This window comes from Amblyomma americanum, chromosome 1 (assembly GCF_052857255.1).
Source record: "Amblyomma americanum isolate KBUSLIRL-KWMA chromosome 1, ASM5285725v1, whole genome shotgun sequence".
NCBI lineage: Eukaryota > Metazoa > Arthropoda > Arachnida > Ixodida > Ixodidae > Amblyomma > Amblyomma americanum.
The window spans coordinates 443,715,103-443,728,191 of record NC_135497.1 but is presented as its reverse complement, the minus strand read 5'-3'; the positions used below and the strand labels follow the sequence as shown (position 1 = coordinate 443,728,191).

Below are 13,089 nucleotides of genomic sequence, written 5' to 3'. Positions count from 1 at the left end.
GCCTTAAGGCATAAAAATAACTCCAATAATAAATATCTGCTTGTTCTTTAGTTATAATTGAGGCTGGCTGGCATTGGATTTGAAGTGAATGAAAAACATTGAAATAGAGACGTTTTCCTTTTATACCACACGTGACCTCAACCCCATTTTACATTATGGCCACAGTTGAAACCAATAGAGCATTATTAACTAGGCGCAGGCGAATTCCATGTGATGATCCCTGTTTACAGTCGTGCATCATTTCAAAGAACTCATAACCAAAATTTGGTTTCTGCACAACTTTAATAGCTACAGTATTATACACCTTCTACTTCTGCTTTAACTGATGGCTACTGCACAGCAACTAGAGCAGAAACTATTCAAGAGATGCAAGCTCGAGTGTGTATCACTTGTATTCCTCAAGGCCTCTTAACGACAGACATGGCAGGTTAAAAAAAAAAGTAAAATAATATGGGACCTAAACACTGCACAACTTGCTTTTAGGTTAAAACAAGCCCGATTACTGCCTGGTTTGATGCAGAAGTTGAGTTTTCTCCAACATTGTGGCGCACCTTGCAATGAGTTCAAAGAGCCAGTATGCTCAGACGTAGCTAGGTCTGTGGTGTATGCACTGAATAAATTCAAGTATGGTAGTATGGCATCCCCTCATGCATGCAAGGCATTCTGTCCATGAAGGCCATGCCATACTATTTAAACCTCACTGCCAGCAGCAACCAGTTTTTCTTTTGTCCACGCCCGGGGTGCTTAAATTTCCATTACATGAAAATCCTAAAAATGTGCCATTATCTCAGGGCCAAAAGCAGCATGGTGCTTGCCATACAATGAGTAGAATGGGCAAGAAAAAATAAAATTACCCAGCCCGCACTACACACAGCAAAACTGCCCACTCCACTGCTTCCCAAGAGCTTAAACAGGCATGAACTCTGAAACTTCTTTCAGACACTGCCCTTTTGTGCCGCATAAACGCTAAATACAATCCAAGCGTCCTACAAATAGCTTGCACTGACATCACAGTGGCTTCCATGTAGCAGGCCACAAGTACTTTGTGCATGTGCCTAATCTACATGGCACTTAGTGAAAGCTTGGTGGAAACGGATTTGAGGTGCTCGTAATGTGCAAGCCGCCTATAGGAGGTATTCACATGACATCATCCGCAAGGGGCGCTAGTTGCCGGCGTGGCATTCGCCATGTTGGTGGTTGCGCGCGCGGCAGCCGCAGCATTTACCTCGCTTGTGATGTGTGAAATGTGAGTGTATTTAGCGCCTCGCCGCAGATCATTTCTGTCCGACCCATAACACCGTGTGACTGAGTGGATACGCCGTGAACTGCGCAAAGCAGAAAGAGCGGGCACGCTGAAAATGTTACATTTTGTGAAAACGTCAACCCGTAGGAATGTGCAGGTGCCGGCGTGGTGTGCGACGTACAAGACGGCTGCCGTGTGTTGAATTCATCAATATTGAGGTCCGCCTTGTGCACGGCGTAAGTTTGCCGACAGGCTGAGGAATTAAAGCATGCAAATCTAGGCACCCTCAGCACGGAGTTTCCTGACGGCCGAAGTGCCGTTTTTCACCTAGGTGAGTAGTTAAACGTGTCTGTTCGTTTAGCTAGCTTAACTTGTCATCTCTGCCTGCTGAAAGTGACGTGTTACTATTGAATGTAGCGGAATCGCTGCACATCGCGTTGCTGCGAACCGGCCTACAGATTCCAGGTCTTGTGCACTGGAAGCAACGCTACGTTTCTACAATCAAACCTGCAAAACATTCTTGCTGTCTGCCATTCGTGCTGCGAGTGCATGACAGTTTTTGCTCGACCATTCTGTCGCGTAAACAAAGCAGCTATGACACAATATGCCTTTTGGCTGAAACAATGAGGCTTCGGCAGTTCGCGGACTACAGCCGCTGGAAATATGAGTCTGCAGCATCCGTTTAGGAATATGGGTAATTAATCATGCTGTGTTATCCACTATGTGTCCTGCATGAGTAGCTGACAGTTATGAACTGATATTAAAAGCTGCAAGTCGTTTACATTCTTGCGTGCAATGCAGCCGGCCAGTTTTGCTGCCGAGTTGCGGCAGGCAGCTCGGTTAAATTACGGCACAGAATTCTGCTGCAAACTTTATGCACAATAAGCGTTCCACAAAGAAAAGTGGACGTTGACGCATTTAACAACGTGCAAAGATGTTACGGATCACTAACAATACAGGCCGGATACCTCACGGCGTACCGTGACACTGCGCGAGCAGGCGTGAAACGACCGGAAACGTGGCGCGTTTGCCGCGGCGACGCTCGCGCCGTCTGGTAGCGCGGCCTCAGTGAATACCTCCTACTCTTGGCGCAAACATAAGCCGACATTCTTGAAAAGTAGCATGCCTCATCAAAAGCATTTCTGCCAAGGCTTAACTCTAGAACTGCGCGAAATAACATGCTTTCAGGGACCACTGCACTCGCATAACGCAAAAACTTGCGTGTTGGGCATGTTCGAGACGGCTGCCAAGATAACATCAAAAACGCTGGGCAGCTTTGCGAACGCATCAAATAAATTCTGCGTTCACACAGCAGCATGCCAGATTTGATGACCAGTGCTGCCTAACGCTTAAAAAGCGCTCCAAATGGGTGCTCACTGCAACACTACCGTCCCTTATTCTAGCAAACGAAGACAACACGCACTGCAACCTCTGCCCTGAAGCCTGTGCACAGCGACTGGTCCCAAGAAGCAGGGTAATCGCACGACGCTCACTCCGGGCGTGCACCAGCCCAGCTGCATGCACAAAGCAAAGAAACTGCCGAGCCGTTGAAGCGTGGCCTGGGCCAGACTCGAGGCCACGCTGCGAGGCACAGCAGCAGCATTCCCCCGTTGCTGCCAACGCTTACATTTTGGACAGCTTGGACGCGGCACCGCCGGTGACTTTGGCGACTCGCAGGGCGGCCAATTCCTGCTTGAGGTCCTCCAGCTGCTTTACCAGCTCCTCCTTCCTCTTCCCCCGCAGCTCGCGTGCTTTTACCTTGGCCTGCGACATCACCCGCTCACATCACTCGGCAGCAAGCGCCATGCGGCTCGGCGACAGCCATCACAGCTCGAGACTGCGGTCTTTAAAGACGGCAATCTCGCGAGCACAAACTTACGCGCCGCGGCTAAAAGGAGGAGTGGAAAAACTCTGTCACGCAAATGCCTCAACACTGCACTGTGCGCCACGTTAAAACACTGATCGAGAAAACGAAGCTGCTTCTATGCGGCATCCGGCCGGTCGCCAAACAGGCGCTAACATCACTTACAAGGCACGTCAAGCGGTAATAACACATTAAATGAGGAATTTACTTCATGTCTAAAATATATTACCATTAATATGATTGCTCAGATATTACGATTACTTCGGATTGATGCAGCACTTACCATCACGATGTGAACGTCGTCTCAGCGACTCGAAAGGAGGAGGAAAAGGTGGCACAGAATAATCACCAAAACCGCCACTTTACTGTTTTGAAAATAGAATATTAAAATGAACACTTGAAGTTATAAATAATACTTTTATTAGTTTTTAATTATCGTTTTATATTGAAGTTTTGATTAACGCTTAAATATTTATTTTATGCGTTCCTATCTCGGCCACTTCAGGTTCTCGGTTTACTTGTCCGTTTTGCGGCGTTCGTAGGTTCGTGGGTGTGTGATGTGAGGTTTTGACTACCGCTATTTTTTCGTTCGTCTAGCTTGTTTGTCCGTTCTCTAGTTCGGCTGCTGTAATCTCCTCTAGCGATGTCCAAGAACACGGAAAGTTCGGCTTTTCGCAAGATTGACATCGATCAGTACAACGAGGACAACTATAAGGAGGAAGAAGGCTTGGACGCACAGTCACCGCCGGCGGGGCCGGACGAGCAAGAAGTGAATCATCTGCTCAATCAATATCCTTTATTCGTTAGTTTCGCCGCCGATAGCCTTCGCGCAGGAGCTGCCCGTTTCGAGGAGTGCCCCGGCGAAACCTTTCTTCTGAGTAGCGCGGACAGGAAGCCGGTCAACCGTAGCCCACCGTTTGTCGGTTCATGATTCCTTAACCGCGACTCAGCAGTTTCACTGCTTCTCACGCATGGCTGAGCTGTAAAGTGGGCTTTCGCTTAGGCGTAATGCTTTGCCGTGCTCCCAGTGTTGGTCTGAGTCTGCTCAAACGCGCGCATGTAGTACGTAGTACAAATGGAACACCGCAGGGGAGTGCGGGGCGCGAGCCAGAGGAAACAGCCCGTCACGAGTGCCTGTTGTCGCGCATGGAGCTGGCCTGGTCCCGCGTGCCGCCATACGCTGACCGACAACATGGGGGAATTGCATGGACGCGGCTAGGGGGCCGGTAGGAAGCTGCCCACTTCTGTCAGAGGGTGGCTGTTGACAGGTGCAGAGCGAACTGGTTCATCCATTTTAACGGCCACCGCCCTTAACTTATGTCACGGGAAAAACCGTGGACGCCCTGAAGATCATTCTGAAGACAGCGCCGATTGGCTCCAAGTGCCAAATTGTAAAGGTGAGCGTCCTGCAATGATGGAAGCCCTGCTTCCATCATTGCCTACTGTGCTATTGAATTGCTAATTGTGTTAATTGCTAATTATGTTAAATATCCAAGCGTGACTTTATTTGCTAAGATTTTTCTGTGCGATGGCTTCGGATTCAAAAGCCATGAGGCAGGCTTGCAGCATGTGTGCAGATGTGTTTGCAGGCATCGCTGCGGGCTCTCAAAGCTTTGAAGAAACTTGTTTCAGTCTGCTACCGCGAAGCATTGCTTATATCGGTAGCGCCATATATCTTAGCACTGGATGATAATCCCAAGGGCGCGAGGTCGATCCCGGCCGCAGCGGTCATATGTCGATAGAGGCGATAGAGGAATACAAAAGTGCCCCTGGGCAGGCGCTGCACAGCACACATTAAAGAACACCCAGGTGGCCTAAGAGCCCGCCACTGTGACGTCCCACATGGCCCATGTGCTGCTTCGGGATAGTAAACCCCACAATTTACAAATCTTGTTATGACGAAACAGCACGGTTGTTCATGTGCATTCACTTTGGCATTATGTTTGCAAAAACTGAAATTGCTTTGTGCAGAAAATATTAAGCGTTTGTGTTTTTTTTCTCGGTATTCGTAATGGCCAGTTGTAATGCCAGGAGCAAAAGTGCCGCATACCACGCAAGCTTCAACTGAAGTTGATCACAGTGCCTTGTTTTTGGTGAGCAGAAGCGTGATAGATTTAAAGTGTAAATTTACACCTGCCTCAACACCAAGCACAGCTGTGACATAGCTCGCATGGCATATGCCACTTTCGCTCTCGATAGTACACACATTATTGTGGGACAGAAAAAGTGATTAAGGTGAAGATCACCTTTAAGCAGTGTGGGCAGCAAGAGTGTTGGGTGGAATGTGTGCAAGTGGTGACTACTTTCTGAGCGGTGTCATTGCCACCGGTGACGATCTCAGTGACCTGTACTGTTTCATGCAGTGGGTGTCATGCTTACAAGGGCCGGCACAGTCCTCAGAACCTAAAGGGTTGACAAAAAAGTGTGCATCGGTAGCGTAGGCAGGCCTTGTTTGATGGAGTGCACCCAGAGGAGTCTTTCTGTTTGGTAGAGGTTACTAACTGAGTGCAGCTGTGGTAACATGAACGTTATCCTTATATTTGTCCTGGCATCATTTTTCGGGGTGGACACTGATGCTGGGCTGATGTGTTAGTGTGCAGTGCGCATTGATAAGATGTTCAAGTGAAATAGTAAAGTGAGTGCAGAATTTAGCCAGGTCTGGTGCACGTAGTAACTGTGTAGACGCCGGTGTGTATGCAGTTTTCGTTGGTTCCCTGCAACACATTTTTGAAAGGCAGCCGGTGTGACCTTTCGTGCAGCAGCAGTGTCCTCCCAGTGGCTTTGAGCACCTATCCGATGGCAGCCGCCACTTGGCTGCCTTTGTGAAGCTGTGTGCATTTCAGGAGTTCATCTCTGCTGCAGGATGCCGCCAGTGCCCTGGCCATGCGTGTGCTGCTGGCGGTGAAGGCCAGCGAGATGGAGCAGGCGGTCGGCAGCCTGGACCGTGAATCAGTAGACGTGCTCATGAAGTACATCTACCGTGGCTTTGAGAGCCCCTCAGAGGGCAGCTCAGGCCACTTACTGGCTTGGCATGAGAAGGTAGGCATTTTGCCTTGACTGGTGAGTTGGCACTCACTGATAACCCACAACTTATTTACGTCACTTGAACTTATTGACTGTCATCTTTTTAGGCATCCTTTTGCATTGTGTGTTTTGTTTCTCTTTAGAAGGTGAACAAGGTATTTTTTCTTGCTCAAAATTTTGTATTGTGAAAGTGCGCCCAATCAAGGGTGTTCGACTGAGCTTCAGTGTCATAACATCAGTTATGGGCTTTTCAGTAGTGTCACCACTGTCCTTATTTGAAGATGAGCACATCTTTAAATCCTAAAAAAACACTTACCATAAAGGGAAAGCTTGAAGGTGCACAACATGTGAGCAGTGACAGCACTGAAGTTCTATTAATTTTGGTATCTACAGTACTGTGGTCTTCCAGCGTGGCACTGCATTAAAAAAAATTCAGAATAACAGAAGAAATTGGAGGACATTTAAGCTCTACCTTTAGGAGTGGATAGCATGTTCCAGCACTGCCAGGGTACAGTAGGACCCCTCTACAGTAAAGAAGCTCGGACCAGAAAAAACCTTTGCTATATCAGGGTCTTTACTATATCAGTTTTTGGTGGTGGCATGGCTCTTAGCATGCTCTGCCTGCTTATAAGCACGGAGTGTTGGTTTATAAAAGAAACACTCAGAAATACATTGTATCCTGCTCTTATCCCTTTACGCGATAATTATTTTCAGTTATCACGTTTTCGACTTGGTTTATGTCTTGTGGAAGTGCCGCATTTACACGAATAGGACGTGGCTACAAAAATAAGGCGTTTGATACCATGTGAAAACCCGAAGCCTTGCTTGATCATAGCGTCGTTTTATGTGGCTTCAGTGTCATTTAAGAGGCAGTAAAAAGCGCTCGTGACACTGTCGGGTGTGGCAAAACCACATACCCAGTGCCGCCACGCCTCCGCTTCTTGCCACTGCTTCCCTGTGCTTCGCGCTGCCGTGCTACAAACACAGCCCCTTTTCTTTCCCTTTGTACTCCTCACTGCACTTTTACGGGCTTTACTTTCTCAGTGACCCGCGCCGCCTTCTTTCCATGTTCATAGCCAGCTTTATTTTTTCCGTGCGCGCCGCGCGCTTTGCGAGGTCTTCAAAAAGTTGGCTTCTCCTCGCGGCTCTCTAGCTTGGTGGTGAAGCCACCTCAAAGAGCGCCGTTTTATCGTATTCGATATGTATTTGCCCTGCGATCCTAGACTTCGCGCGGGCCGCGATGTCATCATTCCGCGGGAAGCACATCACCACTGCCAGACCCTCTTTACTATAGCCGTTTCTTTGGAAAAAAAATCTTTACTATAACCGAAAAAAAAAAATGTACAGTCATCTATGCAAGGCGAAATGGGACCACAGCTTCAATTTACTCTAACCGAGTTTACTATAGCGGGGTTCTGCTTTATTACTCATGTATGCATCAGTACACACAGACACTTCACGAAGTCAAAAACCACAGCGCATTCACTAGGTTCACTTTTATTCAGTTCGAACCAACGAGCCTTCATAGCGTGTTCTGCACATGCTCGCCTCACAATCTGAAAGACCTGGGTTCGATTCCTCGTAGCTCCACAAATTTTTTTTTATTTGAAGGTTTTCGTGTTACAACGCCGACACCGGCTTTTCTGCAACACGAGCTCCTTAACGCTGTTGGCTTAAAAGTGAAACATGATCGTCACTTTTCAGAAAGGAAACATGGCACTTCAGGAGGTGTTGAAGACAGCTTTTGATTTTGTGTGTTGTATCTGCAGGCTTACGCTGCTGGTGGCATTGGATCCATAGTGCGTGTCATGACTGACCGCAAAAGAGTATGAAGACCTCTCCGCACAGCGCCGAGCTGCTAAAAACGTTGAACCTGCTGGGTTCAACGGTGCCAACCAAATGTATCGCTTTTCGATTGGGCTCTGGGAGCACATAAGGACCAACCACATGACGAGTGCTGTACATAGGCATGGCTGTAGCAGTATGAGTGATGCGCAGGCGCACCTGATTAGTAAACGTCTGTTTCGGACTTGTTTGGCCATTCTTTTTTGATCGGGAAAACGGGTGCAGTGAAATGCATGTCTCTTGTGGCCTGCTGCCTTGTTCTTAAGACCGTTCACAAGCAGAGCAGGTTAAGCTCCTATGTCAGCAGCTGTGCACCAGAAATCATATGGTTTATAGAGCCTCATTACAAGTAACTGGAAGGGACCCTTGCTTCTACCACTTAAGTTGACATGAAAGTGCACTACCCCAACAGACCACATGGCAGTCTGTTTCTGCCTGAGACCAAATGTGGAAAACAAATGACAGGAGTGCATCTTCAGATTAATGCACAAAATCAGTAGATAATCTTGTGCCATCCTCTGTGCTGTTTAAAAGTTTATTTCAGAGCTAGCTCAACTTCACATGCCCGGACAGTCCTATTAATGGGAATGCCTTTCATCTGCCTAATAAGGCTGAAACTGGGGCTGTTGGTTAATCATCTTGAATATACACACTACTGAAATTACAAAATGCAAGGAAAGGAAAGAATGATAGACAACACAAGGCAAGCCGTGGTACTTGTAAGCATGCATGCATGACATTTGCTCTGTGATCATGACAGGCAACTTGAGTGCAGAAAAGTCCTCCCAAGATGGTTGAAATAAAACGGTCGCAAATCAAATAAGCCTTGCTTTGTTTGTTGCTCTTCTGTGTCCTTGCATTTTCAAATTCTGAGTAGTGAGTATGTTCAAGATTTCATCTGGGCTTTCTTTATTGAGGCTCGGGAATCACGTAGACTTGAAAAAGCAGTGATTTTGTGAGTTGCCTCGTGTGCTGTTTGCAGAGAAGCCACAGTGGGCTTCGTCTTTTATTAGCGGTGATGGTTGCAGCAGCCCATTCTGCTTGTCTGTGTGGGACTACTTTCATGTTTGAGGCAAGTTTATGTTGCCTGTGAGAGTCGAAAAGCAACAGTGATCGGAAACAGCTCCTTATAGCTAAGGTAGTGCTTCCATTTTCACTGGAGCCTGAAACGATGCAAGCCAATGCCATGCAAGGGACAATTTTGAGTCTAAGGTCACAGTTGCATGATGAAGTGTTTGAGGCGAGGTTATGATGCCTGTGAGAGTCGAAAAGCAACAGTGATCAGAAAGAAACAGCTCCTTATAGCTAAGGTAGTGCTTCCATTTTCACTGGAGCCCGAAACGATGCAAGCCAATGTCATGCAAGGGACAATTTTGAGTCTAGGATCACAGTTGCATGATGAAATGGGGAGCACCAAAGGGATTTTTGAAGTCATATAAACATTCAAAGCCATAGAATAGCACTCTTCATGATCCTTAAACAACAGTGACTATCTTTATTCATATCCCTAGATATATTTTGCCCTGAAGGCATTAATGAAAAGTGGTGTGTTGCAGAAATAAGACTAGTGGAAGGTGAACAAAACATTAAGCAGAAAAAGAAAAAGGAAGGGAAAATTTTCAACAGAAGCAAAATAAGCTAATAAAAAAATTGGAAGGGACATCCAAGTTCCGCCATAAGGATGTGATGTGATAGCATAATATATGCAGGATTGGTCATTCTCAACTTCACATTCATATGTCCCTGGGAGTCCTCATATCGCTCTTCAGGCAATGGTGCAATGGTTAAGGGATGCGCCGCTGCTTTCGGGTGGCAGGTGCTGCCACCGGTGGGCGTTGTGTGACCCAAGTTGCTATTGCCCGAGCAACCTCTTGCGATCAACCATTAATTTGACCATCACCTGGTAGGATGGTTAGTCGTCTGCCCACAATCTGGCGGGTAGGTTGTGATGACCCCACAAGGTCACATGACCTAGGTTGCTTCTCCGGGGGTGGCTGCCCGGAAAGGAAAGGATGACTGAAATTCAGATGTGCAGCAAGAAAGTTCGCACATTCTGCAACTATGGTCTTTCTTAGTGGAACTAAACTTGGGGCACATCTAAAGAGGCTGCCATATTATCTTCATTGCATGTGTACACAGACGCGAATGTATAGCATACAGCAGTTTGTCTGGTGTGACACCTTTACGAAAATGAGGTGGCGGCTGGAACCACATTCCACCACCCATTCTGTGCTTTGTCGCTGCACTCCCTTTCAGCCCATGCTGTCGCTGAGCCTGTAGCCTAATTGGCACAGTGCTCACCTAGGTAACCTGCGTTAACAAGACCATTAGCTTGTGCAGTCCTGTAACAGTACGAGCCCTGTGTTTTGTGTTTCTGCACTGAAAAGACTCTTAAGGTGGATTCACACTACGGACCATTTGCCCACGCGTCGCGCAACGTCTCACTTCTGCTCCGAGGTTCATGCATGGCCCCCCATATGGAGAAAAAGCTACATCCATGTCTGATGCAGTTATCGCCCCCTCCACTGATCTTCACCTTTGCAGGTGGTGATAAGTGGATTAGGCATGCACACAGTCTTTCGCCATACTGCCAACGTTGCGGGTCAAAAGAGAACTGCACAGAACGGCAGTGAGACATCACGAGGCGCTTGGTCTGTGGTGGTCCGCAGGCAAATGGTCTTTCGTGCAAGTCCATCTTTATTGACGTGTGCTCACTAGCCCAATTGAGTGTTCTGCTCCAACATGCTCTCATGCGCGTTCACAAGCAGATGAAACACACTGAAAAAGTGTCATTACGCAAACGCATTTATTACATGACCCACCTGTCTGGCTTTACCCTTGCTGAGCAGTGCAATTGGTTGCTCTGCTAATAGTCATTATGCTGTTGTCATAGCACGTAAACAAGGATATGGCAATTTTTTACTCGAAATTTTGGATTGGGCAGTCTTGCAATGCAAGCATGCCTAGTTATTTTTGGAATGGCTTTTAACAACAAAAAAAAAAACTCAGTCTGCTTCACTCCAGCCAAATCTGTCTGCTGCTGAATGCATTCATACGTTTCTTTTTTAATTTTATTTCACGTACTTGCCATACTAAAGCATATGAAAGAAGGTCGTGGAGGCTATTTTCATCCAAAAACCTGAGGAGGCCCTGGCTTTTAGTGTTGCCCATCAGCTGCTTGTGACGGAGGAACCATTAGTGAGTCCCTGTCACCCACGATGACAAGCATTGCGCTGTGGAGCTCGAAACGCTCATTTTCACTTTTACCGCCTCTTCCCATTACGGCTCTGGCTCCCACACTGGCCTGGACCACATCGTCACTAGTGGCACAATACCGTGAGCACTCGCAGCTCGGTTTACACATCCCTTTCAGTTGAGCCCCACCTGGGCCTCAAAACATCGTGACAGAAAACCTTGGTGAGCAGCTTTTGAATGCACTCTGCATTAAGACTAGGGACGAGACTTTGCACCTGACAATAGTTCTACTGTTGGCCAGGACTGGACTTGACAGAAGTTGTACTGAGGGATGTGTTGAAGTGGGCGGTCTTCACAGCAACAGCCCGCAATGCACTAATTGCAGTTTCAAACTTTAGCACCCACCTTTGTAGCAATATGACAACAGTGCTACGGGCACAGCCACTCCCAAGCCCATGTTGACCATGTCCGTGGTGCATATTCCTGAGAACCACTCACTCCACATGCCATTTTCATTGGCCAGCAGACAAACACAAGACAGCAACAGTTTACCCAGGATAGAACCCCTTGCATAGCCATAATTGTGAAAGAAAACACTGTCAGGTTAGTCATTTTTCTTGGCCTGCTCCGAGCCAAAGAACCAGTGGCTCATCCCAAGAGTCATGCCTATCCCGAACAGAGTCAGTCGGGGCACCGACCATGACTGAAAACTTGACAATTTCGATCCCACAAGGTGGAAACGGATAAGCTACTAAACGGTGCAGTATGTGGCACCATTGCTGCAATCAAAGGTGTGCTAGATGGTTTGGGTGACCACATTCTAGATATAGCCAGTATTGCAGGTTCTTTTCTTTGCTCAACATGTTTGTGTTGCTTCAGTCTGTATCATACCCTTGAGAGACTCCAGCGGTGGCCAAGTGGTTGAGCATCCGCCTCGCATTCGGGAGGTGCGGGGTTCGATCCCCAGTGCCGCCAGGTACCCGCTGGTGATACAGTGAGTACAAGCTTCCCCTCGCCTGGTGCTCGGCTTAATCAGGGTGAATTGCTTGGGAAATGGGTCTTTGACTACACCTTGAGCAAACAAAAATACCTTGTGCCATAGCCTCTTTGGCCGCATATGCCCTTGTGTGCCCTTGGGCTTCAGCATGTTGAGCTAGCACATTTGAAGATTTTTCTTCCCGACATCGTAAAGTGCTGCTTCAGCATTTCTACAAAGTTTGCAGTTTCTAATGTATGCATGGTCACAATCCCACATGGTACACGGCAGATTATGCCTGGAAATTCTACTGTTGGTAGGCTGCCTTTTACGTTTCGAGGGCATGCCTTAACTTTTTCACCAGCACATGTAATAACTGAGCGCCGTAAGCATATAAGACGACTGGACTACCTGGGACTAAATGACTTGCTTTCATTAACCACCAAGCAGACTTGGACGAGCCAGGCTCATCAGAAGCCAATTGTTATTTCTAGCTCGTGATGAGTCCAGCTTGTGTCTGTTCTAAGGCAAACAGCTCATCCAAAGCATATTTTTGGTTTGCCAACAGATGGCAGCATGGTTATTAAATGACCATTTTGGTACCATTTAAAAAAAAATGCAGCTGTTAGGGGGTTAATGGCCAGTGTTTTTGACTGCTCATCTTATGAACACTGCATGTATCAGCTGTAGAATGGAAAGGGGTAATCAGAGGTGCACTGAAATTCAGGAAAATTTGTGAGGTTTGCTGGAATGGGAGGGAAGTTCCACGTGTGGGCCAGCGTGGGTTAGAGGGTTAGTACACGACTGTTGTGTGAAGGTGAAAGCTGCTGCTGGTTGCTTTGGGCATGCTATTCAGAAATCACGTACTATAACAACATGGGGGCTAGATGACAGAAAAGGTCAACTCGCACTGTCCGTGGCTTGGGACACTGTCGGAGAATA

At 47.4% G+C, this 13,089-nt stretch overlaps 2 protein-coding genes across 2 annotated transcripts in view; one reads left to right on the top strand and one right to left on the bottom strand.

Moving 5' to 3' along the window:
* RpL35 (Ribosomal protein L35) overlaps positions 1-3,464 on the bottom strand; it is a 170,538-nt gene extending 167,074 nt beyond the window's left edge. Inside the window, exons 1-2 of the mRNA XM_077650556.1 lie at positions 3,391-3,464; positions 2,871-3,007 (exon numbers count right to left, since the gene is read on the bottom strand). Coding sequence (XP_077506682.1) covers positions 2,871-3,007; positions 3,391-3,393 — 140 coding nt within the window. The 5' untranslated portion in view covers positions 3,394-3,464. The remainder of the gene's footprint in view (positions 1-2,870; positions 3,008-3,390) is intronic.
* A 153-nt stretch (positions 3,465-3,617) lies between these two features.
* On the top strand, positions 3,618-8,160 carry Arpc5 (Actin-related protein 2/3 complex, subunit 5). The gene is made up of 4 exons (XM_077650552.1): positions 3,618-3,896; positions 4,432-4,504; positions 5,970-6,146; positions 7,901-8,160. Exons 1-4 carry the CDS (start codon positions 3,751-3,753, stop codon positions 7,961-7,963), a joined length of 459 nt encoding a protein of 152 aa, XP_077506678.1. The 5' UTR covers positions 3,618-3,750; the 3' UTR covers positions 7,964-8,160.
* Positions 8,161-13,089: the final 4,929 nt, after the last annotated feature.

Bases quoted from the DNA above. Each gene is read 5' to 3' on its own strand.
- Arpc5 (XM_077650552.1), top strand. From the start codon at position 3,751: ATGTCCAAGAACACGGAAAGTTCGGCTTTTCGCAAGATTGACATCGAT. The intron at 4,505-5,969 runs GTGAGCGTCCTG...TCTCTGCTGCAG, and splicing joins CCAAGTGCCAAATTGTAAAG to GATGCCGCCAGTGCCCTGGC. The intron at 6,147-7,900 runs GTAGGCATTTTG...TTGTATCTGCAG, and splicing joins TACTGGCTTGGCATGAGAAG to GCTTACGCTGCTGGTGGCAT.